General features: G+C 41.6%; 1 protein-coding gene across 1 annotated transcript in view; it reads left to right on the top strand.

Annotated features, from left to right (window-relative positions):
- Positions 1-798: 798 nt before the first annotated feature.
- Positions 799-26,142, top strand: part of BMP3 (bone morphogenetic protein 3) — a 29,736-nt gene continuing 4,392 nt past the window's right edge. Inside the window, exons 1-2 of the mRNA XM_036412604.2 lie at positions 799-1,123; positions 18,959-19,869. Of these exons, the coding sequence (XP_036268497.1) occupies positions 799-1,123; positions 18,959-19,869 (1,236 nt within the window). The remainder of the gene's footprint in view (positions 1,124-18,958; positions 19,870-26,142) is intronic.

The raw sequence follows: 26,142 nt of genomic DNA, 5'->3' as shown, positions 1-26,142 counted from the left end.
CTTCTCCTTCCCCCTCCTCTCTCCAAGCAGCACCACTCCTACTTCCTTTTCCTTCCCTCCCTCTGCTGGTGGCTGGTTACTTCCCGACCCTTCTGTCCCCGCTGCAGTCCGGTCCCCGCAGCCAGGAGGGCGAGGGCGAGACTGGGTGCGGGCTGTGCAGAGAGAGCAGCCAGAGGAAGAAGCCAGTCCGCCTCCTCTCTCCCTTTCTCTCTCTCTCTCTCTCTCTCTCTCTCTCTCTCTCTCTCTCTCTCTCTCTCTCTCTCTCTCTCTCTCACACACACACACACTCACACACACACACTCAAAATTCGCCTGCCGCCCCGCTTTCTGTTCCAATCCAATCCGTGGAACCGGCGAGAGAGTGCCCCCAGGCCGGCCGCGCGCTCCCCGCTCCGCGCCCCACGCAGCGCTAGTCCGGGTCCCCAGTGAGCGCGGCGCTTCCGACGGGTGTGCCCGAACATAAAGCGGGGAGGGTAGCGGCAGATCCAGATCCCAAGATCACCTTGGGCCACACACGCCGCGACTCGAGCTCTCTCCTCCGCGCCAGAGGGAAGAAGAGGGTGCCCGCAGCGCCCAGCGCCCGTGAGAACCGCGCCGCCGCCGGCGAAGCGCCCACCTGCCGCCCGCGCACCAAGTGGGACTCGCCGCCATCCCGCGCCATTCGGGATCCGGGCGCTGTCACCCCACTCCTTTGGCATCCAAACCTCGCTCGGCCCGGCCCCTCGCGCCTCCGGAGCGTGCAGTGTCCCCCCGCGACCGACGCGACGCGAGGAGCGGACGCGCGGCCGGGACCCCGCGATGGCCAGGGCGCGCGGGCTGCTGTGCCTGTGGCTGGGCTGCCTCTGCGTGAGCCTGGCTCGGGGAGGGAGGCTGAGGCAGCATCCGCCCGAGCTCAGCAAGACCCTGCCCGGCGACCGCTCTGCAGGTGGGGGCCCGAGCCCCGTGCTGCGGCCGCACGACAAGGTGTCGGAGCACATGCTGCGGCTCTATGACAGGTACAGCGGCGGCAGGACCCGCGCGGCGCGGGCACCCGGCTCCCCCGAGCGGAGCGCGCAGCCCCTGCGCCCCCGGGCTCTGCGCGAAGGCAACACGGTGCGCAGCTTTCGAGCCGCTGGAGCAGCAGGTGAGTGCCCCCTCTGCCCCCACGTTCTGCTGTCCCTTCCCTGGTCTCCCGGGACCCATCGCAGCCCCTGCTGTGCCCTAGGGACCTTCCCTCACCCTCCGCAATTGCCCTCCCAGTCCTCCTGCCCACCACACCCCTCCTTTGGCCAGCGGGGGAAACCCAGGTTTAGAGTCTCTGTTGGGAGGGAGAAGTGGAGAGAAGAGGGGCTGGGGGCAGCGGAGGGGGTGGGCTGGAGGAACTGCTTGGCGATAGAAGGGGCGCTACCCCGTGCCCAGGGGAGCCCTCTTGCCCTAGATGGCTGGATCACCTCTGGGGGTACTTATGTTGATGTTTCCTAAGTTGATCAGCGGAAATTCCCTTGGACTGGGCTCTAGCCATGTTTACCTAGAAGCAGAGGTCATTTTATGCCAACCGCGAGGCACCGGAGAGAAAAGTCACACTTGAACTAGACGCCTTCCTTCCTAAGTCTTTTAGACAGCCGCCTGCCTCTCCAGACCCGGCCCCCGCTTTGCTCCAGTATTACTATAGTTGACACTTCTTACTTGATAGTCCCTTGGTGGCAAACACACAAACTAAGCCAGGTGCTGGGGTGTTTCTGTTACTTAAATCCCATCTGGGCAAACAGGGCTGTACCATCCACCCAGCGAGCCGTGGGGGTGGGAGAAGCAGCCTTGGATGGATGTAAACACCTCTTGGAATCTGCTGATGAAAGTCCGCTCATCCCATTTTTCAGCACACAGATCGCTGTGGACTGAAATTCGTGGCTTACCAGGGTTTCTCCTCGCCCCCGCGGTGAAGGGAATAACTTATGCTAACAGCCTGCCTCTCCTGTGCTAACAGCTTGAGGGAAAGTTTCCTGGACGTTAACTGGGTGTGCAGGCTTTGAGGATGCACCAGACTTTTTTTTTGTTCACCGCGTTCACGATGCAGGGAGACATAGCTGCAAAGCCCGTCTTCCGTGAACCTTGAAAAACAGCCAAGAATCTCCAAGTCAGGAGGCCATGCCTCATGCTCTATCAGGTCTGTCAGAATCACTAGAAAGAAATCTCCCAAAGCTTTGATATGAAGGACTCCTGGAAAAGGAAAACCAAAGCATCCATCAAGGGAAGCCCTCAGCTGACACTGTAAATAGACTCTGGAGCTCGTAGGCATGATGACATTTACAATAAATGTGAGTTATGCTTTCTAATGCAGAAGTCTTTAGCTAGAGGCTGAGCTGAACCAGATTTTCGCTTTCTTCTTCAAGCCACGAGCATAATCCGTAAGGAACTGGCCTCTGCTAAGGAAACAGAAACCTGCTCTGGGTTATCCACAGTACACCCACCACGGGACAGCTGACCACACCAGTGAAAGCTGTTGAATTTTAATGCAGGTCTGAGGGCAGAGCTCAGGGAAGGAGCTCTGTGGGAGCAATAAGAATTAAAAGGATATTAAGTGGGCAAAGCAGGTGGATTCTCGAAGATACACAGATCACTCTTACCTTAATAATCATTTTCTTTGGTAACATTCCCAGGGTGTGTAGTTGAAGCTCCCAAGAGACAAATAGCATTTTTTTGTATCAAGTTTGATTTTTAGTATGAATCACAAGATTTGGAGGTAGAATGTGAGTTTGTGTCATTCACACATATTGCATACTTTTTGTATGCTTGTTTCAGGCTGAGTGAACCTTGAGTGGGAGATGGATAAGGATTTGAACAACTCAGGCTCCCTGTGCTTTTTGGCTTCAACTCTTTTCATGAATCCCAATTTCAAAGTGTCCCTTATCAGCCTCACTGCAGTCTTACACCATCAAATGATAAACTGTGATACGGAGGCCACAGGTTCTCCTGAAATGATGAATGGCAGCATGGAGCATATTTACAAGGCTGTATGCCCTGATAAGAAAAGCAATTCCTTTAGCATCCTAGAGACTGTCCTAACGACTTTGTTCATCAAATGTGGACACTGGTTTTTGTGGACGCTCCAGTGTCTTATTACCACATTGGGAACTCCTGGAGAGGTGGTTCATGTTGGACCCCTTCCAAGAGTGTTTAGTTACTAACACAGTAAAAGGACCTGGTTATAAGGCAGTTCTGGCTCTAATAAGGCAAGACTCCAGAAAGATGCTAAGGTTTTCAAGCACGTCTCTCTCCTTTATCCACATCAGCGTTTCCATAACACCCTTTAACTTGTAACCCTTCGTCATACATTCTGATGTAAGTGAAAAGACGCTCTCTGCGTTAATAAATTAGATATGTTTTCTAGACCATGGTGTTTAGATTTCACAACACATGGGCTTCTCTGTACCAATCCAGATTTTAATGGAGGGTCAGGTGGTATGCTGTTTATATGGAATAGCTGCTGATCCGGCAGACTTTCCAAGTGCTTATTCAGGCTGGGTTATAGCATTAGAGCCCTATTTGCTACTTGGAACATACCTGATTACAATTATTTATTGTTCTAAGCCTAGAATATCTTTGGTTGAAATGTAGCTGCTGTGGTCTCCCTCTGATTACTTTCTACTTAAACCATTACTGGATGGTGGGTGGCATTCATCCTAAATACACTTGCCACCAACCCCTTTCTCCTGCCTCAGTGTTATGCAGCTAGTGTGCCAAAAACCGTTAAGTCTGAAGCACACATACGTCTTTTTGTGATGTGTAAGGGTTTACAGAAGGATGGGTTTTTATCTTTCCTTTGTAAGAGGTAATTCACAAAATTATTGATGACAGAGAAGTCCAGCTTAAACACACACACACACACACACACACACACACACACACACACAAACAAACAAAACAAAAAAAAAAGCATGCCGTCTCGAAGGAAGACAAGAGGGATCTAAAATCAGCTCTTATTTTCATCTTAGCTTAAGTTGTCCTTGGCTACTATAGAATAAAAGAAGAACAGTTTACACTGGATTTGCTCCTGGCTTGATCTTTAAAGATACATACTCCGTGTCCATTAGTTTCTCATCATTCCCACAATCACTTAATCTTATTTTCTCTCCATCATAAATTTAACCGCTTTGGGAATAGCAAGGAAAGCATGTGCATTATTATTAGGAAACTGTCGTTATTTTAATTTATGACAAGTAAGTACAAAAAAAACTTGTATTTCAGGGATTAGTGTCACCTTAAAAAAAAAAATCACAATGACTTCAATAGAAAATTGAGGTATTCCAGACCCAAAAATGAGAAAGGGGAGTCTTTCTTACTATGACCAAAAATATTTAAAAATAAAAAATATAATTTGATGTGTTTCTGAAGTGCCAGGCTAAAATATAAGGCTTTAGGAAAGACATAATTACAGGCTGAACAATCACTCCAATAAGAGCCATTCCTGTAAAGCACATGGGCCCAGGGGAAAGCACCATGTTTTATGAGTTTCATGGCAAGGAGACATACTAACTTTATTAAAACATAGTTACCTTGAAATTCCTGGCACCTAGAAACTAGGCTCCAAATTAAAGAGTACTTAGATTATCTGACGTTTTTATTCAAAAGACAATAGTACATCTGGAGAGGGGGAGGTGGATGTGCAGCTGCTTTGAATTACACATCACTTGGAATACATGATAGCCCTTAATGAAGTTTTTACTGTAATAGGCAAGACAGCTTTACAATCTCTGACATTTAAAAATCCATAATGCCATGAATTCTTGATTATCCATGCTAATGGAAAGGAGGAGAATGGGTCACATATAAAATAATTTAAATCTAGCTTTTTTAGTATAATTAGACACACTCAAAGAGACCAAAAGACCATGGGGAAGTAAAAAAAATAAACAAATAAAATCCCTAAGCAGATAATTCACTCAGGGAATATTTGTACATTAAAAATATATACATAATTAAGAATATATTAAGAGGGTTACAAACATTTTATCTAAGCAGTAAAAGTTCATAAGCACTTTATTGACCCAGTTCAGATTTTTCTAAAAATAAATTAGGGACATGAATGTCATATACGGTCTTAACCACTTTGAAATGATATAATTTTGTATTTGAAAGAGGTTTGAAGAAAGCAAGTCCAACTCCTGATATGGAAGAAGAAATGGGTGTCATGATGTATTTGCCAGAGAACTGGCAAACTTAACTGAGCTTGTCTCCAAACATATGATTTCTAATAATCTGATCTAATTTTCTAGGAAAAAACTTTTGTAAAAAAAGGATCTGTAGAAAATATTAACAGGTGATATTAACAGGTGACATAAAATTAGGTCCCAGGTTCAAATAAATTTCTAAAAATATGATGTTTTCATTCCTATTAGGACTTTTCTGGGCCTTTAAATGCTAAAGGGTTCCCTTAAGATTGGATCACTTTCTCTCTGAGAGAGCATTTTCAAGAATTGTGGCTCTAAAATACCTAATAAGGAAAACACTGGGTCAGAGCCTTTCTAATTTCTCAAGAATGAACATATGCAAAATTCAAGAAAAAGCTGTTTAATGTCCCATCAGTACCTACCTCAGGATTTCCCATCAGCACCTACCTCAGGATGTGTACTTATATTGTTACTTTTGGACATTGTTACTTTTGGACTTGGGTCCAACTTGCATGGTATCATCTTCCTGCTCTCATGTTTTAAATGTTGTGAATGTCATTTTTAAACTTCATTTTCCTTCTCTATAAATTCTTCTTCATTGTTCTCTATAGGATTGATATTTATTATTTTGCAACTAGTATTATTCTTTTGAAAGAAAAGCTCCTCTATTTGTGGAGATCATTTACTAGAGATCATACATGTCACTTGGTTTTATAACCATTAATCCTTTGTTTAAATACACATTTGTTAAAGACACCAATTAAATTTTTAATATAATTTCTATTGTTTGTTGTATTTATTAGGTATTATAAAATCACACCTATCCAAAAAGTCGAGTCACAATTAATGAGCAACTTTACATATATTTTCTATTCTCTTTTCAGGATTTGGGGACTGCAACATCAGAACTTTTCACCTCAAATTTTGATGGTTTCCCCATCTATTCAGTTTGTATATCCTAGTAATCAGTATCTTAATAACTTTATTTTGGTGCCAGTAGTGGAAAGAAGTTTGGCATCACAAAGTAGTCTCAGCTTGAACTTCCCCATGCCAAGTTTCAATTCAGAGTGAATTTGTAAGATTATGTTATGAACCCATGAAAATAGAATTTTGTAATGGAAACATTGACCTAATACTAATCAAGTGTCACAAGTACACCAGGATCATGTCTGTTTTGGACAGCGGTAAATGATGACAATGAAGAGCCCTCATATGTGGAATACATTTAGAAATCGATACAATTTCTAGGCTATGCACATGTTAGGAGTGGTTGTGTCCTAGTGTACTTCTCACATAAAGCAGTACTCTTGGTAACAGTTTTGGTGATAATATTTTTAAAAGTGTGGATGCATCTTCATCTAAAACATCCACATGTACGTCACAGAATCAGGTGATCATAGTGGGTTCATTGACTCCTTCAATGTTCTACCTCCCTTTAAGATCCATCTTTTTCTTGCCGAAACCGGTTTGGCTCAATGGATAGAGCGTTGGTCTGCGGACTGAAAGGTCCTTGGTTCGATTCCGGTCAAGGGCATGTACCTTGGTTGTGGGCATATCCCCAGTAGGGGGTGTGCAAGAGGCAGCTGATGGATGATTCTCACCGATGTTTCTAACTAGATCCATCTTTTTTTGGCAAGCCACAGTAAATGCAGTGCCTTATTTTTATTTGGGTACACTCTGAAACAAACGTGTTTGGGCAAACTGATCCTACTGTATGACCAGGTTCAGGAAGTTCTTACTTTACTGAGTGAGGTTCTGTTAAGTAATTATCTTACAAAGTAATTGCACCCAATAGATTTAGACATGCAAAGTTCTTTGTCCAGTCCTCTGCTTTTATAGTTAAAACAACTGAGGACCAACATGATCTTATTTGCTTTTCCTTCAAAGAATATTTTCATTTCATTGCATGGAATTAATCTAAAAATTTTGAATTGAGTGTAATTGCTACTCTTAGGCATGGGTTAAGAAAAATGGTTTTCAAGTAGAGAAGAGATTCCTAGAGTTGCAGTTTTTCAATTGCCTTAGGCTAAGAGTTAAGAGATCTCAATGCTAATTTTGGCTGACCTGCTAATTAGTAAAGTCATCTAATATTTCTAGGGCTAAGCCATACTTACTGTGCCACTCAATTGGGATGGTGAAATTCAATTGAGAAAATGAATGTGAAAATGAACTAAAAGTTTAGAAGCCTAAGTGAGGTAGTCTTAATATTTTGAGAGATTGTTGCTTCTCACAAAACCTTAAACATGCCTAAAATATTGCTAATGTGCAATTGTTTGAAGCCCAAAAGATATACTGGAGTGGCAATGTAAATAGGAAGAGATGGCAGTACTCTTGTAATGCAATTTATGCCATCCCAAACCTACGTTATTCTTTTTGTCGTGATCTTGGTGGCAGAGTGGGGCAGGGTTGCACTTTTCTATCGTGACTTCTTGAAGTTAGGTTGCTCTAAAAGTATGATCTCTATACTAGCAACATCAGCATCACCTGGGAACTTGGTAGAAATTTCCCAGCCCACCCAGGACCAACAGATGAAACTTGGGAGGTGGGGCACAGAAGTCTCTGTTTGAATAAGCAATCAAGGTGATTCTGATGCATGTTTAAGATACACTGCTCTCTGCCAAAACCGGTTTAGCTCAGTGGATAGAGCGTCAGCCTGAAGACTGAAAGGTCCCAGGTTTGATTCCAGGCAAGGGCATGTACCGTGGTTGTGGCACATCCCCAGTAGGGGGTGCGCAAGAGGCAACTGATTGATGTTTCTTTCTCATCAATGTTTCTAGCTCTCTATTCTTCTCTCTTCCTCTCTGTGAAAAATCAATAAAATATATATTTTTTAAAAAGATATACTGCTATACGTTCATGTTCCTAGAGTTTTGAGTATCCTGTCATAACTAGCATCTGAACATTAAGATTGGTGAAAATGTGAGTCCTGACCCTTTTAGTGGGTCTTCCCATGAACAAAAGGTTTATGAATTTACATAATGGTAAGCATCTTCACATTGGAAGGTATATTACTGTACTTATGACAGTTTGGACCCTGAAGAGGCTTTAGAGTAAGTCAATCAGCATTTTTTTGCCCTGCTATGAAGCTGCGGAGAGTTTGGAGTCTAATCAATTTGCTAGAGAAAGGATGAGGGGAATAGGGCCTATAAAGCAAGACTCGTTCTTGTATTCTGAGGACCTGGCATTGTTTGCTACATAACAGGTTCTCTATAAGCATTGCAGTTGTGCTGAGTTAGCTGTTGAAGGAACTAGATAAGAAGAGACCATAGAAAAGCTATCAGCCAAGCAAAAGGGTGTGTGTGTGTGTGTGTGTGTTTAATAAAATTTGCCATCAGAGAATTTCTTATGAGGCATTTTACCAGGTGTATATTGAATGGAAACACTATTCTACTTTGTATACACCGTTCTAATAATCCTTCTTCTTTAATGGTCGGAAAGGAAACTCCACACTGTACTTATCCCCAAGAAGGGCTTTGGCTGACTTTTGGAACTTGAAGCTACTTGAAAGTGTTTTCACTTTGGATAAGTAGGAAACACTTTTGAATCAAGTAAGTTTACACATTTGTTCATTCAACAAGTTTAACAACTATTTTTCAGGATATAAATGCTCTGTTCTGTGAAAAAAAAAAAAAAAAAAAAAAAAAAAAAAAGAAGAAGTTCAAAGATTTATAGGACATAGGTCTGCCCTCTGAGAGCTCACAGTCTAGGAATGCCCTTAGATGGAGGCTAAGAGAAAGTAAACTGATTGATGAGTATTATGCCATTTTAGAAAAACATACATTATATCATCTTTGGCCATGGTTGACTTAGGACATAGAGAATGTTTGTTTTGAGGTCCCATAAAACTCAGTCATTTGACTGGGAGTTTTATGGAGAAACAGAAATCTATGACTTGGTGTTCTATTTAGAAACACTCTACCTTGCCTTTGCCCAGAAGCTGAAGGTGGCAGAAAGAAACTGTAGACCTGACCCAGTAACCTGCAGAAAATGTTTTGCCCATGAAGGTGGTTGCATATGGCCCTGTCCTAGGCACCCCTGGCCTTTCTGGCATCTATACTTAGTTTAGAGAAAGAAGTAGGGGAAAAGTTGTTCTTCATAACATATTTTCTGAATGACTGAAATGTTTTCCCTGCTCCCTGGGGATTTAAGTAATCATCAAGATTTCATGTAGTCTATTTGTTTTAAAATCAAACTTTACATAGCAAGCTTTCCATTGTATGTCCTAATTCCTTTTGAAAACGTCCTGTGTGGGCCAGCATGAAGGTGGACTTCCACTTGCCACTCCCTGGGCTCCGCCTAAGCTGCCTCCCCAACCCCACCCCGCTCCCCAGAGGAGCCAAACTATTGCAAGAGTATGACTGGCTGGTCCTAAGTCAGTTTCTCCGATGAGGCCTATGTCATTTGCTGCAGGTGTTTTGTTTTCAGATGAAAAATAAATCTTCTGTTTTTATTCAATAAGTCAAACCCTTAAAAAAAAAAATCCAGAAGACCTGGGTTCTTCTCCAAAATCCATTGCTAGCTAACTGGCTAACTTCTATGTTCCTTTTATTTTGCCTCTCTATAATGAGAAGTTGTTTATTTATGAAAGAAGCAATTACTGAGAGCACAGTTTAAGAGTTAAGCCCTGTCTTGTCTTTAAGGAGTTTATGGTTTTGGGAAGGAGCAACACTATGATGAAAATGGTAATGAGGCAGGGTCTGAATGGAAGGCTTGGGTTGTCATGACAAGCTTGCTTTAAGAGGTAGAGCCTGTTCTTTGTCTTATAAGACAAATCTGGAATTCAAGGAGAGCAAAGGTGGATGAAGGTGCAAAAGGGAGTAGGGCTTGTCCAAAAACTCGCCTGACTTTTAAACCCTCTTTCAATTCAAAGATATTACAACTATAGAACATTCAAAATAGGATTGTAATGCCATGGTAAATGGCTAAATAGATTGCAGTAGATGTATCCCCAACACGGAAAATCCAAGCTTGTGTACTTGCCAGCAAACTGAGAAAACAGCACCACCTATTGGTAGTTATAATATATTTTGGCATCAAAAATATTTGGGAGGAACTGGAAATCAAGCCTGTTGTAGTTCCTTGCAAGGAATCTGTGGGGTTCACCTCTCACACCCTCCTTACCATAAGATCTTCCTGTAATAGTCCTGAATTATGACCCTCTATCTCCGAGTCCCACAGAAAGGTCTCAATATCAGGCTAGACACTTAGAAAACCATGAGTTGTATTGGCTTTGATTTTTCCTCCATTCAACTATCACCATTATATCTCATCTCATCTTTGACACTAGAAAGGGGAACCTTGATCTCTTGGCAGGAAACCCCTCAAGTATTGCAAACTATTCTCATGTCATTGTGAAATCTTTCTTTCCTGTAGTTCATGGTTTCCTATTATATTTTGGCAACTCAAACTTGTACAGACATTTCTAGACTCTTCAATATCTTGATAACTTGCCTAGTTAGTCTCTTCTATAATAACCTAGTTAAAATGAGAGCACCCAGAATTAAGTATGTAACTCTAGATATCATTGGATTGGTGTGGTGTATAGTTAATGTTTCCTAGTATCCAAAGACTATAAGCAGCTTAAAAATGCACAAGCTATTATTTTATAACCTGATTTTAAAAAACATATTTGTTTATATTATTAACATGTCACTTTGTTCTTACTAATCAAAAATTATTCCCCAGGTTTCAGATTCAGTAATTCCAAATAGATATAATCAGAAAAATAGAAAAAGTGAACACTGAAGCATTTTTAATTCACTGTTTGAACATAGATATCTATGCTATAACTCATGGGGAAGAGAGGAGCCTATGGCAAAACTGTACTTGGACCCTGAGCATTGGAAAATACTAATTTGAAAAGTTAAAATGATATTATATCTAAAAAATAAAAAAAAGAATGAGAATAATTGAATAGATATAATTGCTATTTTTTCCTGGCAGGGATGTATGATCTCACTCTTATTTATACCTCCATATTCACGTGCTCAAATCTATACAACTCTCACGGTAATGTTTTTGTCCATTGTAAATACTAAGCATTTGTTGGGTTGTTTTGAGGGAAAGAACATTGACTTGCACAGAACTTAAGTGCTTAAAAGTTAGAGAAAGCAAAAATAAAATGTGGGTTAGAAAAAATCAAGGACTGTTTTGTGGAATGGTTGAGATTTCAAGCTTCTTGTTTTAAAAAGTGGGGAGGAGGGGATAGGAGGGGATAGAACAGGCAGAGATAGTGAGCCCCCTATCGTGGGTGGAAATGGTGGGAGCAAAGGCTTCAAGTGCTGGGCATAGGACACCTTCTTTTAGGAGCTAAATGTTTACTGACCATTCCTTTTCTGAATGTAGGCAGCTTAGATATCTGTTATGACTTCTGGTAACTAGGTAATACAGAATATTTTTATAAGTTCCTATTCAAAACATTGGAAATATTGCTTATGCATGAGCTCCCAGATATCCAGCATTGCATACTGTTAGAATGTGCTTCTCCCATTCCCTGCCCCAGCACTCCCTTTTTCCTTCATTCTTAAAAGTCTGGTTCAGAATTACCTCTTCCCTGGGTATGAGCAAAATTCCTCTTCTCCTTAATGGGCAAAGTTCATTGATCCTTCCTCTGTGCTCTAATAGCTTAGTTAACTCCTTTCACAGCAAGTAGCATCATCATGGCATAGCTACCTGCATATTGCTTATCAATTCACAATGTGGTTAGCAGCTGGCATTTGTGCAGCCCTGAGACCCAGCCCAGGTCCCAGCACCCAGTAGTTCAAAATGCATATTTTTAAGGAAAACATTTTTTTTTTTTGCTTTGGTTCCTATTGTTGATTGTAGTGTCTGTTTGTGTGTAATACACAGATAACACAAAGCTGGGTATATAATCTCTATGCCATGAAAGCACTATTGCTTACTGACCCATTTAACTTCATTTTAGAACGGTTTGTTGGCTTTAGACTTTCGGTTGCAGATGGAATCAATTAGGTGTTACTGGAAGAAAAATTAAAAAGCAATCACCAATATTATCTTTATCTAATAAGTCTTTGATAAGGAAAGTATGTTGCATTCCAAGAAGGGAATTTTTTTGTCCAATTTACTTTTTGGTTTACATATTTAGGGTTGGCAAAATCCCAATTTTTCACTGCCTTTGGAGGAAAAAATATGACCCTTTTTTTTCCTTTGACTACATGACTACTAAAACTGATGGTTATTCTAGACAACCACTGTCCAGTGAAAATTTAATTTAAGCCACAAATGCAAGCCACATATGTAATTTTAAAATTGTAGTGGCCACATTTAAAAATATGAAAAGCAACAGGAGAAATTAATTTTAATAATATATTTAAAATGTTCTGCACCCAGCCGAAACCGGTTTGGCTCAGTGGTAGAGCGTCGGTCTGTGGACTAAAAGGTCCCAGGTTCAATTCCGGTCAAGGGCATATACGTTGGTTTCGGGCACATCCCCGCTAGGGGGTGTGCAAGAGGCAGCTGGTCGATGTCTCTCACTCATCGACGTTTCTAGCTCTCTATCTCTCTCCCTTCCTCTCTGTAAAAAATCAATAAAATATATTTAAAAAAATGTTCTGCACCCAATTCTGAAGAGGGAAGGGTTCCCCACACCAATAAGCAGAGCCTCTGAGAAATCAACTCAATTCTGATGCTGTATACCTGGAGACAGCATCAGATTCCACAGAAAGGGTTCTGTCCCATAAGACCACCCTCCACTTCACACACTAACTGCAACTCTAGGTTGTTACCTATATTTCTGACCAACTGGCTACATAATTGGAGGCTTTTATAACCCCTTCTCTCCAAATATTCACGTGTTCACCAATCTGGAAGCTCTCCAAATCCTATTTTTGGGAGGGTTTATGGAGGTTTCATTATATAGGCATGATTAATGAAATCATCAGCCACTGGTGATAACTTTCTCCTCTCCATATAGGTCAGGGAGTAGGACTAGAAGATCTAATCCTTTAACCACTGGATTAGTTCCCCTGGAAACCAAACTAGAGCTTTACTAACTTCCTAAAGTCACCTCATTCATATAACAAAAGATACCTTATGGTTCTCAACATTGAGGAAATTCTAAGGGTTTTAGGAGCTCTGTGCCAGAAAAGGGAGGAAGACAAAAAAATTAAGTGAAATTAAATTAATATATATAATTTATATGCTAGAGGCCCAGTGCACAAATAAATGATAGAGGTCCAGTGCACAAATTCATGAATGGGTTGGGGTCCAACAGCACCCCCCACATGGGGGCTAATTGGGCCAGGCTGGTGGGTGGAAGGAAAGGTTAGCCAGCTGGCCCCACCCCTGATCAGGGGGCCAATCAGGCAGGGCTTGCTGGGAGGAGGAGCCACAGGCAGTTGGTCAGCTGGCCCCAACCCCAATTCAGCTGGGGCCAGCCTAGGGGAGGAGCTTCCCCTTGATTGAGCCTATTGGCTGGCCACAGTGTGCATCATAGCAACTGGTTGTCCCAGTTGCTCTGGTGTTCCAGTTGCTTGGCTTTTATATATCAACTAGGAGCCCAGCACACAAAATCACGTGGCTCTACCCACCCACCTGCCACCTGCCTTGATACCTGAAGCTCTCCACACAGAGCTCCAGCACACCTGGCCCAGCCCCCAACCCCTCTGGCCTTCTCTGGCTACTTTAAGCACTGTGCTCAGTTCCTTGAGTCGCCTTGGGCTGGTCCCGCCTTCTCTGGGCACCTCCCCACTTCCGCCCCATCTCTAGAGCAACACCACAGCTCCATCCCATCATGGTGCCAGAGGAGAATGTAGAAGCCTTCCACCTGCTGGGCTGTGCTCCTTCCCCTGGCAGATGGGCGATGGGGCGCTCTGAGTGCAAGCAGTGGGTGGTGAAGGACTGGTGAGGGGAGGGCTTTCATGCCCACCCTTCCCAGCACAGGATGGTCCTGCCTCCTCAGGGCACCTCCCTGCTTCTGCCCTGTCTCCAGAGCCACGCCCCGCCATGCATGTGAAGGCAGCCTCCTGTGACTGCCTTCTTCTGTTACACATTACAGCATCCCGACCATTAACATATTAGCTCTTTATTATTATGATAATAATAAAAGCATAATAGGCAAATTAGACCAGATGTCCTTCTAAATGAAGCTGCGATGGTGGGGGCCAAGGCAGCCATGGTGGGGGCTGAGCCCCTTGCATGGAGTTCATGCATAGGGCCTCTAGTATAGATAATAAAAGGGTAATAGGCAAATCAACTGAACAGTGGAAAGACCGGTCACTATGAAGAGCACAAGGGGGCAGATGTGCAATGAAGGAGCTGCCCCTTCGTGGTCAGTGTGCTCCCACATGGGGAGGGCTGCTCAGCCACAAGCCAGGCTGATGGCTGGCGAGCAAAGCAGCAGTAGTGGGAGCCTCTCCCAACTCCACGGCAGTACTTAGGATGTCTGGTGCAGCCTAAACCATCAGTCGGTTATCCCCCAAGGGCTCCCAGACTGCTAAAGGGTGCAGGACTGGCTGAGGGAACTCCACCCCCACCCTCACCCCCTGCCAAGTGCATGAATGTCTTATTATAAATGAATATAATCACAATATTGAACTCAGTATATCCTATCCAAATATCATTTCAACATCTAATCAATAAGAAATAGATTCATGTGATATTTTACATTCAATTTGTACTAAGTCTTCTGAATCCAGTGTGTATTTTATACTTACAAACCTCTCAATTAGAATTTAAGTGGCCAATCACTGATACTGGGCAGTGCAATTCTGGCTAGCTAACAATAGTTGCATTTTTTTCTACGTGCTATGTGCTATACCTGCAGTCTCTCAATTTCTTCTCACAACTCTGCAGTTGATACTAATCTACTCATTTTACAGGTGAGCAAACTGAGACTTCAAGAGCTCAGGTTTTTTGCCTGATGACAGATATTGGGCTAGGTGGAGTTGGGCCTGGGCTCTAGGGCTTTAACTTTAAAACAATGTTCTACATTAAAATGAAAACCATCAGAAGAGGCCATGTCTCCGATTTTGGAGACATTTATGGGAAAATACTGAAGATTAGACACAGAGGTGGAGGCGGGTTAGCAGCCGGTCACGAGGTGTCTGGAAACATGTTTGAAAGGAGAAAACATTTTGAAGCAAAATGTGGGGGGAAAGATCACCATTAATTTACCCATGAAGACACTACCACCCATACCCCCTCAGAGTACATTTCTTCTCTGTCCTGGTGTTTGTTTGGCAACCATTCAATTGCAATATTCTTAGGCTGAATTCTCTTCCTTCCACTTTAAATGCCCATCTGCTACACAAAGTTTGGATAAAACTATATGCTATGGTGACTGGTCTGAATTAAGACCAGAGTCTCTGAACAACCCCGGTGCCATGGAGGTCTGTAAAATATTATCCTCGTGTCATGGCGTGTGCACATGTGCACAGATGGCAGTTTCCTCTTTCTTCCTTCACACAAGGTTAAAAATGAGTAAAATAGATTTCTCATTGCACTTCCCTTGTGCTTGGGGACTCAATGAATTCATTTTAAGCTCCGACGTCTTTATAAAAATATTTTGTTTTTACTGAAATATGTTTTTGATCAAGAACATAATTTCATGGTTGCGTGTATGTTTCTGAAACAAATATGTATATGAAACAAGTGCACAGAGGAGGGGCTCTGTGACCCATCCCAGGACTGGATTCTTGAGTCTAACCTCTAGGCTGTCTTAAGAGAAGGAAGCAACTTCTGTCCACACTAATCAATGTCCTATTCTGTTACATGCTCTCATTTTTGGATTTGAAGAACTGGAAATGCAAATGACCAGTTTAATCATCATGGAATGTCAATCTTTAGACAAACCCTAAGCAGCATTAATTCTTTATTACATTTTTGAATGTTTAGCTTATTTTTTCAGATATATTATCTAAATATTGATATATATGGTCTTGCTTACCTGCTGTTATCCTGCAGACTAAATTGTTTGAGGCAGGTAGAAGATATCCCCATAATACAGTTAAACCAGCACTTATAACAACAATAAATTATATTTAAGAAACACTTATTAGACTTTTTGTAAACTGCTTTACACACATCTCATTTAATTCTAATGACAGGAGGGGTAGGCATTGTCTTCATTTTATAAATGAGCACACCAGCTTGTCTAAAGTGTCTAACCAGCACTTGAATTAAGGTGAGTCTCATTCCTCCACTGCTTGTAATGAGACTGCCTCAGATAATTACAATACTTTGTTATTACAATACTGTGCCAAACTTATAGGAAGAATTTTTGGTAGCCTCATAATTAATAGTGGAATATACACAATAGAAGATCACTTAGCAATAAAAGAGAATGATATCTTGCCATTTACAACAACATGGATGGAGCTGGACGGTATTATGCTATGAAATAAGTCAGACAGAAAAAGATAAATACCATATGATTTCGCTTATATATATGGAATCTATAAAACCAAAACAAATGAATAAACAAAACAAAACTGAAACAGACCCATAGATATAGATAATAAGGTGGTGGTTGTCAAAGGGGAGGGTAGTGAGTGATGAGTTTAATAATAAATAAATAGATAAATAAATAAATAAATAAATAAATAAATAAATAAATATTTTAAAGGAGAAAAGATCATGGCAAATCTCTCCACTGAGGGAGGGCAGAGGCAATATCATCCTATATAATAAAAGGCTAATATGCAAATAGATTGAAGGGTGGAACAACCAAACCAAACAACCAGTTGCTATGATGTGCACTAACCACCAGGGGGCACATGGGCTGCAGCAAGATGGTGAAGCAGGTGATCAGGGGGGCCACCAGACCAAGGCAGGGCGCTGGTAGCTGTCATCATGGTGAGCCTCTGGCAATTACTCAAAATTATTTGCTCACACACGTTGCAGTCCCACCTGGTGCTTGCACTTGCTGCCTGCATCAGAGCTGCTGCTTGCACCTGCTGCTGGCGCCAGCCCCAATTTATCTGCAACATCAGCAGGTGCCAGTGGGGTAGGAACCATCATCACGTGGAAGCAGTGGCAGCAGGATCAGTGGCAGTGGGAGCAGTGGGAGGGGGGCTGCCAGCAGACAGGGGACCAGGAGCTGTGGCAGGAAGGGCGAGGCGGGGTGCAGAGGGTGGGCTGAGACCCATGCCTGTGCCCACTGCAACCTTGCATCCCACAGTTCCTTTCAAGTTGTACAAATTCATGCACTGGGCCCCTAGTTATAATAATAATGATGATATTAAACCAAGTTGATTAAGTATAAAAAAAGATAGTTGATAAAACACAATTCAATGGCATTTGATACTTTCACAAAGTTGTGCAACTACCAAGTCTATCTAAATTCCAAATGTTGCTATTATTCCAAAGCAAAATCCTACACCCATTAAACAATTTCTCCCCATTCTTCCACACCTCCAGCCTCTAACAAACACCAATCTGCATTCTGTCTTATGGACTTACCCATTCTGGATATTTCATATAAATAGAACCAGACACCACCTTTTATTTCTGGCTTCTTTTATTTAGCATAATGTTTTCAATGTTTATCTACATGGTAGCATGAATCATTCCTTTATATGGCTAAATAATATTCCATTGTGTGGATATATTCATCAGAAACAATTGAGCTGTTTCTGTCCTTGCCATTCTCCTATTATAAACATGCATGTACATGTATTTGTTTGAGTACCTGTTTTCAGTTATTTTGGCTATATACCTAGAAGAGGAATCATGAGGGTACATGATATTTGTATGATTAAGTTTTTGAAGGTCTGCCAAACCATTTTCCCCAGCAGGTGAAGCATTTTACATTCCAAGCAGCAATGTAAACGAATTCCAGCTTCTCCACATCCTTGCTAACACTTCTTATTTTGTTTTTCATTATTATAACCAGCCTAGCATGTGTCAAATGGTACCACATTGTGGGTTTGATTTACATTTTTCTAATAACTACTACTTATGTTGAGCTTGTTGGCCCACCTGTAGATCTTCTGAATAGAAATGTCTATCCAATCCCTTTGTCCATTTTTATTGTTCTGTTTGAATTTTTTAAAATTTAAAACAACATAAATGTATTGTTTCACAGTTGCAGAGGTCCGAAGTCTAAAATGGGTAAGACAGGGTGCATGCCTTCTGGATGGTCCAGTGTTACTGGAAAGGGGACCTGGTCCTTAGCAGATCTTTCTAGGATGGACCAATATTGTGTGGGCTCTTGACTTTGAGCAGGAAAAAAAATTCACAAAAGGAGTCCAGGTGAATTTTAGAGGTCATTTATTAAAGCTGGGGACAGTGAAACAAGAAAGGGGGATTAGGTAGCAGGAAAGGGATTCGGTGGGGCTGCTTTGGATCACTAAGAAGTCAGAGAAAAGGGGGCTTTGGGAACAGGTTCAGAGGGTTTACTTGGGATGAACTGCCACTTCTCATTGCTTCCCTGGCTTCTTCTTATTTGACATTTTGTTGTTGAGTTGTAATTTATATATTCTGATACTAGATTTACTAGACTTAATCAGTTATATGATTTGAAAACATTTTCTCTGTTCTTTAGATCGTACAGACTTTCTTGATAATGTCCTATGACACACAAAAGTGTTTAATTTAATTTTGATGAAGTCTAGTTTATTTTATCAATTTATCTATTTTTTCCCCTTTTGGTTCTTGGCCTTTCGGTGTCATATCTAAGAATCCATCGCCAAATCCATGAAGATTTTACCCCTTTGTCTTCATCTAAGAATTTTATGATTATAGCTCTTATAATTAGGTCATTCATTCATTTTGAGTGAATTTTTATACTTGGTGTGAGGTAAGGGTCCTGTTTGCTCCTGTTTACTCTCTATTTCTTTTTTCCTTCCTAGGAAACCTTGAAAGCAAGGGACTGCATATTTTTAACTTGACTTCTCTTACCAAGTCTGAAAACATTTTATCTGCCATACTGTATTTCTATATTGGAGAGCTGATTAACATCAGCCTGAGTTGTCCAGGATCAAGAGAGTGCTCACATCATGCCCAGAGAAAACATATTCAGGTCGATATCACTGCATGGATCCTCAAATCCAACAGAGACCAAAGTCAACTCCTGGGCCATCTTTCAGCAGATTTGGGCAGGCCTCATCGAGACCTTGTGTCTTGGCTGTCTAAAGACATCACTCAACTCTTGAGGAAGGCTAAGGAGAGTGAGGAGTTCCTCTTAGGATTTAACATAACCTCCAAAGGTCACCAGCCACCAAAGGAGATGTTATCCTTTCCTGACCCTTATATCTTGGTGTATGCCAATGATGCTGCCATATCTGAGCCAGAGAGTGTGGTATCAAGCTTACAAGGTCACCGAAGCTTTTCCGCCGGAGCTGTGCCCAAATTGGATAGCCATATCAGGGCTGCCCTTTCTCTGAAACGGAGGAAGAAGCGTTCTACTGGGGTCCTGCTCCCTCTGCAGAACAATGAGCTTCCTGGGGCAGAATATCAGTATAAGGAGGATGGGGTCTGGGAGGAGAGAAAGCCATACAAGACCCTTCAGACTCAGCCCCCTGAGAAGAGTAAGAACAAGAAGAAACAGAGAAAGGGGCCTCACCAGAAGAGCCAGACACTCCAGTTTGATGAACAGACGCTGAAGAAGGCAAGAAGAAAGCAATGGATTGAACCTCGGAATTGTGCCAGGCGATACCTTAAGGTGGACTTTGCGGATATTGGCTGGAGTGAATGGATTATCTCCCCCAAGTCCTTTGATGCCTATTATTGCTCGGGAGCATGCCAGTTCCCCATGCCAAAGGTAGCCATTGTTCTTTGTCCTGTTCTTCCTGTTTCCATAGAGTCAGCAAGACACACCAACTAAGTTGTGTGTTTTCATTTACATATCCACCTGGGTGCTTATTTATTGCATTCTAAAGTATAATAGGTAATTTAGTTATGTTTTGGTTTTCTTTAATGGTTGTTAAAGTAATAAGAAGTCAGTATTGGTACAAAGAAGGATATGAGAAAAAATATGTGTAAAATATGTATTTTTGTGTGTGTGTGTGCATGTATGTTGCTTCCAAACACTGTATATTCAGCTACATGGCCTATTCAGCTATGAGAATCTATACCTTCCTACAGTTAACAAATCCCAAATGGTAGAAGGCTGATCTTGGAAAGGGTATTCGAGAATGAGTGGCTGTCATGGGAACATAGGGAAGGACTAACTGGGTTGATGTCCTGATGCAGAATATTTTTTGATAAATAGTCTCTTCTGAGATGAATTGTCCCCATGGGGGTCAGGATCAGGGTTGAGCCAGGTAAACTCACCTCATGAAATCCACCAGATGGTTATTGCATTTGCTTCCCTAATACACATCAAAAGAAAGGAAGAATAAGATACAGTGACTCTGGGATCTTCTCCCAAGACTCATTTCTACCAATCAGAGTTTAACTGTGTCTGTTTATAAATCAATGGGGACTGTAGTTCTTCATATCAGTCTTCAGTATTCTGACAAATATATTTTCAGAAGCCTCCCCAGCCCCACCCTGCCCCCATCTTACACACAAGTTCATGTGATTGTTCTTTTTGAATTTATAGCCAGTAAAAAACAGTGATGCCCTCTGGCCTTCAGGTAAGCTTGTTGCTGCACTTCCATTCTCAGCTTATCACAATTTGAATTTCTGTTTTACAATGGAAAGTGGTTCCAGGAATAGAATTCAGAAGAAGAATAGAGATGTTGTGTTTGTTTTTCAAAACTTGAAGTGAATCAACTTTCACTGTTGGATAAGAATGCAGAAAAAAAAAGTCCTTTACCTCAAAGAATAACCAACTTCTGTTTATAGACTCTTGAAGTAGCATGTTCATATTCCAGTCCTGTGATCACTGAGATGCTAAACCTACATTCACTCAAAGCAAAAGACCCACAGACTGAACGAAGCCATGTCAGCCTCAGGGTCAGGAACTTGATTGAAATTCCATTTTCAAGATAGAATGTGTCAGAAGGACAAGCTTACTACATCTTCTAAGACTTTCCCAAAGAAATTGTTTTTGTAGATTCCATATTTTGTAAACCCAAACACAAAGTAAATATTATATATCTTTACAAGTATAGAAAAGCCTTGTCTTCCCTAATATTCATAAAGGACATTTCACTGATCAAACTAAAGTTGTTGGAATTGGAAAAGTACTTAAGACACACAATGAAAGTTCCAAATGTAGCAGGCAGCACTGAATATTCTACAGAATGCTTTGCTCCGTGGTGTTGAGAGATGAAATGAATTCAAGATCTGTCTCTAAACCCAGGGTGACTGGTTCTAAGTGGGCCTCACTCTCATAGATGTTATTTCTCCGGTAGCATGGAGAAGGAGTTTTCCTCTGCCTTCTTGACTCTGTGTTTCAGGGCCTAGGGAGCCATGATAATGTGGAGTCGGTTAACTTTTCAACCCCTAACTCTGGAGACCTGGCCTGGTCTCTATCCCCCCAAATTACCCCATTTCTTCTTGGCTCTGCCTGCTTTTAACTGTTCAAACACTTTGCTATTGCTTCAGCAGAAGTCTACCATGGTTCTCAGTGAATGGAAGGATAATAATTTAAACACTTATGAGGGCCAAGTTAAGCACAGCAGGGCCATGTTTAAGGAGAGAAGTATGTTAGTGCAGCAGAATGATTAAATGCGCATGCTTGGTCATTGCTGGGCTTTCTAACCTTCATGTGCCTGAAGCTCACCTGGGGATCATGTTAACATGCAGGACCTGTGCCAGTGGCTCTGGGGTAGAGCCCAAGATTCTGCATTTCTAACAAGCTTGTAAGATGTTGCTAATGCTGATGGCCCAGAAGTCATGCTCTGAGTGAGAAGTAAATTTGAAAGTCAAATCCTTGGTTTCCCCCTCTTACCAGATGTGTTAGTATGTTAGTTTTCTCATTTGAGAAATGGATACAATAATAAATAATTATAACAATGATAATAATGGTATCTACATAATAAACACCACGAAAAAAAGAGATGCTAGAGCACCTTGCACATAGTAGGCGCTTTCTGAATATTTGCTACTGATATTATTATTAATGGCCACTGCTGAGACTGAGAGGAACAGAAAATTACTTGTAGAGGCTGAAGAAAGACCCCACAGGGAAAGGGATCAAGAGAGTAAAAGATGTAAGACAAGGGAAAGTTTTGTAAATGTTTCTAGTCCCTTTTTAAACACCACAAGGCCTAAAATAGGATCCTCTCTGTGGGTTCAACAGCCCGTGAGCTCTTCCAAGTAATGTTTCTTTGGAGAATAATAGAATCAGGAGAGCATCGATTGCAGCAACTGAACCCATCATAATATTTGTCAAAACTTGGAATGGCATCAGAACTCCAGGGAGACATAACAGGGATAAGTGTGGAGTTTTCTCCTTGAGCTCCAGCCTGCCTCTGCCAAGTGGAGAGTGGAAGTTTGGCTGTTACATGGAGTTCTCAGTCTCTCATCACCTAGCGCGGATCTGCTGAACTTGTAACGCGTTCTGGTGGCTCCCTTTAAGGCTTTGTGGCTTTCAAGCGGTACAGTCACCGAAAGGATGGGAAACATAAAGCAACGTGAAGCTGCCCCATTAGGGGTAATTAATCAGCATCGCTGTTATCAGCACGGTGTCCAACACGGTCACCAGAGTGAGCTGTTTAAATAGAAATATAGTCCGAGCAACAGAGGAAAATGAGGCCTCTGACCAGATCAGTGCAAACACATGTGGAATGACTAAAGCGCCAAAAAACTTTCAGACTTCAGATATACATTTTGCCCCAGAGAAAAGTCCTCCCAGGCCAGACTCCTCTGCTGGCCCTCCTTCTCTGTGGCCTCCCGAGCGAGTGAAAGCCTTCTCTCTGCAGCGGGGCTCTGTGTCTGCAAAAGTCGACAACCTGTTCTGTAATTCAGAACAGCTGTGCTCTGCCTTTCCCAAATTCCAGGCTTTGCCCTTTCGCTGATTCCAATTAGATAGTTTCTGGGCTATCACACCCATGTGGGCTGGACTGGAAGAGTGTGGAGCAAAGCCCCATGGCCCGGGTCAGGAATGAAGGCTCGTAGCTGATGACATACTCTCCCTGCTAATGCATTTATAATCAAATTCAACTCCAGGACATCATACACAGCTTGGCAGGTGCGAGCGGGCCTGACCGCTGCAGATTTCATTCACAGGCATGGCAGTTTGGATTTTTTCTGATTTCTAGCCCCTACAGCCAACCTGTTCTTCCAGGGAGAGGCCCCTGGAATTCTGCCATGAGATGAAAAATACCCGCGTAGCTAAAGCCAAGCCGTGTGCCTTTGCTTCTCTTCTCACCACCTTCCCGAAGATGGAAAACAGAGATCTCAGATGAAAATGATTGAACTGTTGTTGCTGACAGAGATCCCAGAGAACCAACAAGGATTAGAGGAATGAAGCTATTTTTGCATGGAATGGTGCAAAAGCTAGGAATAGCAAAGACACAGAATTAGGCAGCAAGGAATTTAACTACTTTGAACCAAACAGCCTATACACTATATAAAAAAGAAAGAAAGAAAGAAATTCACATTTAATGAATTCAAAATGACACACCATCAATTGATTTTCTGAGTTTTCCAATTCCAATCACTGCTCATAATTATGAATTCTAAAAATCCTAACTTTTGATGTACTGAGTTACCTAAGGAAGAAAAAAAAAAGAATCACTTAAATTAATGAAGTCATATTTCATCCACATTAAATAGGGAGTCTGGAGCCTGGCTGGTATGGATCAGCTGGTTGGAGTATCAGCCTGTGCACCAAAAAGTGGCAGGATCAGTTCCCAGTCAGGGCACACACCCACATTGCCAGTTCGATCCTGTATTGGAAGCAACCAGTTGATGTTTCTCTCTCATATTAAAGCTTCTCTCTCTCTCTCTCTCTCTCTCTCTCTCTCTCTCTCTCTCTCTCTCTTTCTCTCTCTCTCTCTCTCCCTTCCTCTCTCTAAAATCAAGTTAAAAGAGGGGGGAGGGAGATTGGGGAGGGAAATAACACTGATTTGCGTTTGGGATTGATATATTTCCTCAACTACATAAGGAATTATGAGAAATATGATCAGAACTAAAAAACAAAAATGATAGAATGGCCATATGCTTCAGATGAGCAAATTATTGATAGATCTTTTTGGGGTGACATAATCATTCCAATGGAAGCTTGATAAGAGGATTCCACAGTGAGAGGGGGGAAAAAAAAGTAAACTCCCAGGAAAACTGAGTGGTTCCTGATAAGCCTAGGATCATGGGTTAGTGCTGAATTCTGTGAGCCCACCAAAGACTGCTCACTGTTTCTGAATCTGTCTTTTGTGAGTTCATTTTTAAAAGGATAGGAATGTTCCTAGGGAACACCCGTGAATATTTTCCATATCTACTCTGGGTCATTTGAACCTTTTGTTTTTGTTGTTGGGGATTATTTCCATAGAAATAGATAAAATGGAGGGTATGCTATTTCTTATAAGTTTTTCATTCACTTGGTAAGTATTTATTCAGCCTGAGCATGCCCAGTCCCAGGCACCAAGGAATAACATTCCACAAGGCCTCATCTACTTAAGTAGATCCACTTCCTATGAAATGTAAATATTATAAAAGCCATTAAAACACTTAATAATCACAGAATAGTGTTGGGAAAACCTATCCATCAAAAAACTCTTCAGAGGCATTATCATAAGCTGTTTGGATTACTTGATGGGTAATAGAGCAATAGAGAAAAGTAAATGACTGCAAACATTTTCTTGGGGAATTACCAATACCGGTGAAATAAACAGTGGCCTATTGACCTAAATTGTACAATACCCACTGCAGCTTATGTCAGTTACACAGATTTTATTGATGTTGGAGAGCGCATGACATGCCAAATAGAACAACATGAACTTCCTCTCTTTAAAGAGGAAATACCTCTCTGTGCAAAGCTAATTAATTGAAAGGTAGTCTTCATTTTAACATATACTTAAAATATCTAGAAAGAGAGAGTAAGAAACAGTTGCCCATCAAGACTAATTTTTCTAAAAATGTATGCCTATTCACAATAAAGTTGAAGTCTAACATATGGGTAATTGTTTTCATTAAAATTGAAAGATGCATGAGACCAATCAGATGTCTTTCTTTGACAAAAGAATTACTTTAGAAAATACATGGTATGTCATCTTTCTATATGATTTATTTTTCTCTAGACTTGTATATTTCCTTAACCTTTTAACTTTTTCCAGTTTCCCATACTGGGAGTTTTAGGAACATGAAATTGAAAAATACCAATTATTTGGGGGCATAGGTGCCTCTGAGCCATGAGAAACATGGTTCAAAAGCCTGAAATTAGGAAGTCAGAGTTTTGGCCTAAATCCTACTCCTGAATTCACAAGTGATCTCTGGCAAGTTACCAATTTTCTGTTTCAAAATGTGCTTAACACCATACTGGATTCACCTGCATAAAAAAAAGACATTGGGGAGAACTAACGTTGAAAAGCGTGGCATTTCTCATGAAGTTCCCACCACTCTGGCAGTACTTAAACATCCAGGGCTTGGAAAAGTGACTGCCTCCCAGTTCTAAGCAGAGTTGTATGGCACTCTCTAAACAAAACCACATGTTTCACATGGATGATAATGGTCTAACTTGGCATTTTCTCAGGAATAGATTTTACCCAGGCTTCTTTGGTAAAACTTCTGAAATCCATGGGAAAAACCATAGATCCCCTAAATTATTCCCCTAGGATATGACCCACTCTTAAAACATTAACCCTACCACATGGAAGTGTGAACCAATGGAGCAACAGTGACCCCCAGTGGCCGATGGTGTGGTCTTCTTAACCCCAGCTTGTGCTTCTAAGGAGAGGTGAACAAGTCCATAGTGCAGTAATTTACATCTCATTAATCCTGGTGGCAAATAAATCAATGTCCCCTGACACAGTTATTTTATTTTAACAACAAAGTCTAAATATCACAATAGTAGTAGCAATAATGCATCAATATTAAATAGGGTGCTTTTGGGGATCTTTAAGATTAGCATAAGATTTAGAACAAGTGGTTTTTGTTGCAAGCCTATTATTGAAAACATCCTAGTATATATTAATTCCATTTGGGG

The sequence above is a fragment of the Pipistrellus kuhlii genome, unplaced genomic scaffold (assembly GCF_014108245.1).
Source record: "Pipistrellus kuhlii isolate mPipKuh1 unplaced genomic scaffold, mPipKuh1.p scaffold_m20_p_1, whole genome shotgun sequence".
Classification (NCBI taxonomy): domain Eukaryota; kingdom Metazoa; phylum Chordata; class Mammalia; order Chiroptera; family Vespertilionidae; genus Pipistrellus; species Pipistrellus kuhlii.
This window is presented reverse-complemented; position numbering and strand designations above follow the sequence as displayed.